General features: G+C 38.3%; 1 protein-coding gene across 3 annotated transcripts in view; it reads right to left on the reverse strand.

Annotated features, from left to right (window-relative positions):
- LOC106877136 (mitochondrial glycine transporter A) overlaps window positions 1-4976 on the reverse strand; it is a 59169-nt gene that overhangs the window by 2872 nt on the left and 51321 nt on the right. For all 3 annotated transcript variants that reach the window (XR_008266612.1, XM_052975880.1, XM_052975879.1), the window contains 2 exons: window positions 3204-3370; window positions 1053-1145 (listed from right to left, as the gene is read on the reverse strand). Coding sequence is in view for 2 of the 3 variants with exons in the window: in XM_052975880.1 (XP_052831840.1) it covers window positions 1053-1145; window positions 3204-3370 (260 nt within the window). In the remaining variant the exon portion in view is untranslated. The remainder of the gene's footprint in view (window positions 1-1052; window positions 1146-3203; window positions 3371-4976) is intronic.

The raw sequence follows: 4976 nt of genomic DNA on the forward strand, positions 1-4976 counted from the left end.
TAATGTTCAGCTTTTCTCTCAAGATACTTACACTCTGACGGGTATTCACATTGACATTACACATCCAACGGAGCATACTGGCTTCATTCCTTGCGAGCTTACGTATGTCCTCAGCAGTTACAGCCCATGTTTCACTGCCATGTAGCATGGTTGTTCGTACGCATGCGTCATACAGTCTGCCTTTTACTCTGAGTGAGAGTCCCTTTGTCGCCAGCAGGGGTAAGAGCTCTCTAAACTTTGCCCAGGCTATTCTTATTCTAGCAGCTACACTTTCAGCGCACCCACCCCCACTACTAACTTGGTCGCCCAGATAGCGGAAGCTATCGACGGAAATATAATCTTATTCGGAAATGGGAAGGACATGCAGCTAAAGAAAATCAATGAGGAGAACCACCATGTACATACAGTTTGATCCCATGTTTCCTAGAAGTGTGATGAGTATCTTAGGTACACTATACTTAAAAATAGAGATGGTCACAGCTGGAATGCCTTTGATCATAGGTTTGTTATAGTCCTGGGTATGACTTTAAGCTACATCTAATGGTGGGGCCCTGGTTCAGGAGTTCCATGGTTTTGAGGAGTGGAGAACCACCTCTTAGCCATATTGATCCCAAGTCTACTTTGTCAAGGTCCCAGCTTATGGGTTAGATAGCATATAAATAGAGGTCAGCTGGGAATAAACAGTCCCAGACCAAATTACAGGTAGCCCCTTGGCAAGAGTTATTCTTGGGTAAGCACCCAAACCAAAGTTACATTGAACTCATGGGTTGCAGCATGGTGGATGTGAACTATTTAGGCAAATATACTTACCAAATCAATGGCAAAAATCTCTTGGTGCTGAGCAGATCAACAGTCAACAAACTGTCAATAGCCAGGCTAAACCAGTTCAGTTAGTGAACTACTTACTATCTCATCTGTAGTTGTGGCATGCACAGATGAAATATGACTTAAGTTCAAGGCAAGCCACCTGACCAAATAATGATGATGGAGTTATTCACTCAGTACTAACCTGGGGCTAAACAACACACAAACAAATATAAGAAATGACTTACATGTTCATAAACTGTCCAAGCCATAGCAGCCATGAGGCAGCGACGTAAGGCACGAGGGACAAAACCTCTTTGGAACCCAATTAAACCTTCTTTCTGGAAAAGAAGACAGAAAAATAAGACAATCAGTATCGGTTTACCTTCCATTCCCCTTGCTAACCAGCATGAAATTGTCAAAAGTGAAGCCAGAAGTAACTAACTACAAAAACTTAAATTTTTAGAGTGGAAACATCATCATTATTTTTTTAATGTTCACTTTTCCCTGCTCGCAAGGAATTTGTTGAGGCAGGTTTTTCTATGGCCAGATGCCTTTCCTGTTGTCAACCCTCACCTATTTTCACAGATGCAATCTCTGCCCACATCTCAATACTGTTTCTGCCATCTGTAAAGATGAGCATTCTTGGATCTGACTTTACAACTTTGCCCTATGTCTTTTTTTGTCTACCTTCTCCTACCATACAACAAACAAACAAGTAAGAGTCAATGACAGACCCTTTATACTAGTGCTTGTTTCATTTAAAAGTAGAAGAACAGATAAGAAAAACTGATTAATGAAGCGCAAAAACATCACAGCTGGAACACTTTTGTTCAAAATTGTATTCAATCAGGACTGACCTGGGGCTAAACAACAACAACAACAAACAAATACAGGTATTTTTTACTCTTTTGTTGGTTTTGGAAACATGTGGTCTCGTAGTTAGGGTGTTGCACTAAAAATCACAAGATCATAGTTTCAATTCTTGGACTAGGCAGTGCATTTTATTCTTGAAAAAAACACTTCATTTCATGTTGCTCCAGTTTACTCAGTTGTAAATGAGTAACCCTGTGATAGACTAGCTTCCTGTTCAGGGAAAATGTGATCTCACTCACTTATACACCATGGAAACCAGTTCTATGAGTCCTAGGACTCAGGCAGTACTTGTTGGTTTCAATGTGGTGAAGCTGGGGCAATGTCTCCAAAATTTGAAGACAATTTTTATCACCAACACTATTTTTCATTGTTACTCATTGAACTCAGAATGTCATAACTTAATGCCACAAGATATTTTGACAGATGCTCTGCTGATTCTGCCATATACTATACTAAAGATGTGTATGGTGTTATGTAATAGTACAGTGGTGATTGTAGTTGTAACCCTGACTGAGCACACCTATGATCAGAAACATTCAAACCATGACCATCATCCCTCTCTTTTTTCCAGGTATAGTATATCTAGGACTACATTATTCATTGCCTCTTTCCAGTCTTAAAAGACTGTAAGGATGTCATATGAGGGATATTTAACTGCAATTTCTGGCAAGTCAAACAACTAGCTGTGTCATATAACACTTTTGCTCTTTAGCCCCAGGTCAGCCCTGATCCAGCAGACCTATGCTGAAAAGTATTTTAGCCATGACCATACTCACAGTGGAGCTAGAATTACAGTATTCTACGTAGCCTAAAATATTAACCTTTTAGCATTCAGATTACTCCATCAAATGTAATGTTTATTCATTTACATTGTTTTGAATTAATCATACATTTTCTCAGAATCTCATAGCTTCAAGATTTCAATGATGATGATCATTATCTTGTTTGATTTAACACCCACTTTTCATGCCTGCACAGAGTTTTGTTAAAGCAGATTTTCTTCAGCCAGATGCTATTACTAGTATCAACCCTCTCTTGTTTCCATTTAAGGTAATAATTCCACAAGAGATACTTTCATGGAAGATGAATGAAGGATACCACTTGCATGACGGTAACATCTGTTTACAACTATTACATGATGTCAAGGAAAGGAGACCGTAACACAAAGACATACACATACATATGTGTATATACATTACAAGTGTCTTTCAGTTCCCATCTACCAAATCCACTCACAAGGTTTTGATTGACCTGGGACTAGAGCAGAAGGCACTAGCCCAAAGTACCAAACAGACCTCTCACATCTACCCTACAATATCATTCTAAAAATAAGCAATCACAAGTGTAGGCATGGCTGCGTGATAAGAAGTTTGCTTCTGAACCTCATGGTTCTGGGTTCAGTCCCACTGTTTGGTACCTTGGGCTAGGTGTGATTTCAAAGTTAACTTGGTTATTATTTCTAGCAATGTTGACTGGCCACATGTGGGCTCTTCTTCTTGTTATTTGTAAATTGTATTACTCACCTGATAGATATAAAGTGTAGCATCTTGGATAGTTGGATAAGTCTTGGGGTGTAGCTGCATGTGTGTCTTAATGACATCTGCTGGTTGAGTGAGTATTGAAGCCAGCACACCAGCAAGAATTCCACAGTTGAAATGTAGCAGGGGTAGATAAGATTCATTGACAATGTCTGTAAGACAGAAAGTTAATATTCAATTCAGTAGTGGAACCAATAAATTGTTAACAGTTTTTGTCATACTGGAGCACTAATAGGATAGCTTATCATCATTATCATTTAACATCCACTTTTTTATGCCTGCATTGATCAGATGAAGTTTGTTGAGGCAGATTTTCTACAGCCTAATATCCATCATGGTGCCAACTCTCACTTGTTTCCAAGCAAGATAATATTTCCCCCATGGCCAGACATGTTTTCTACAGAAGACTGGAAATGAAAGCCATTGAACATATGATGGTAATGCTTGTTTACAACATTACATGATATCAAGGTAAGACAACAGCAAAACACATACATTCATTTTATTATCTAATATATATATATATATACATATATATATATATATACACTATGAGTTTCTTCCAGTTTCTGCCTACCAGATCCACTTACAAGCTTTTTATTGGCCTGAGAGTATAAAAGAAGACACTTGTCTATGGTGCCATGCAAAGATATTGAACCCAAAACCATATGATTGAGAAGCAGGCTTACCACACAACTATGTTTGCAACTTATATATATTACATACAGGAGTAACAGTGTGGTTAAGTAGTTTGCTTCCTGACCACATAGTTTTGGATTCAGTTCCACTGCATAGCACCTTGAGCAAGTGTCTTCCAATATAGTTCCAGGATGACCAAAGACTTGTGAATGGATTTGATAGATGGAAACTGAAATCAGCCTATTGTGTATATGTGTACGTGTATGTGTATATTTTTGTATATATGAGACAGTGACAGGAAAAGTAGACTATATGATGCTTGTGTACGAACAGCTGTACTCCATGGAAGTGAGACATGGATTGTGAATGCTGAAGACATGTGTAGACTGGAGAGAAACGAAGGTAGTATGCTCTGTTGGATGTGCAACATCAGTGCACATGTGCTACAAAGTGCAAATGTATTGAGAGAAAAGTTGGGCATTAGAGGAATCAAATGTAGCATGCAAGAGAGAAGACTACAATGGTTTGGACATGTGATGCATATGAATGAAGACAGCTGCATAAAGAAGTGCCAATCACTGAAAGTGGATGGTACCCACGGAAGGAGACATGGAATGAAGTGTTAAGGACCACGAAACTGAGTTCTAGAAGCGCTGTGTACCACAACAAACCAAACTACAGTTCTATATTTAAGAGATCAGGAATTATGTACATTATTTACATTTGATGGATATTTGTCCTCATCTTGTTTGTCGTTTCAGCTGATATACCCTCTTGGGGAAATTTCGAACCTGGGTTCTCATTCCTAAGGTATTTTTCGATATTATTATTATTATTATCTATATATATAAAAATGAGAATGTGTGCCTGTCTGTCTGTCTGTCTGTGTGAATCCCTAAAACTCGAAAACTACGCAACCAATTTCATTCAAATTTTACACATGCCTTACTTAGGGTTCCAGTTGTGTTTTAGTCAAAAAAAATTATTAACTTCTTGCAGAGTTCGAGCACACAGCAACATAATATCTCCTCCACTATTTAAGTATTACGTGTCAAAAGTGAAACAAAAACACTCATGTCAAATACTTTCACTTTAAAAATGAAACTATTCCACTAACTG

The sequence above is a fragment of the Octopus bimaculoides genome, chromosome 23 (assembly GCF_001194135.2).
Source record: "Octopus bimaculoides isolate UCB-OBI-ISO-001 chromosome 23, ASM119413v2, whole genome shotgun sequence".
Lineage (NCBI taxonomy): Eukaryota > Metazoa > Mollusca > Cephalopoda > Octopoda > Octopodidae > Octopus > Octopus bimaculoides.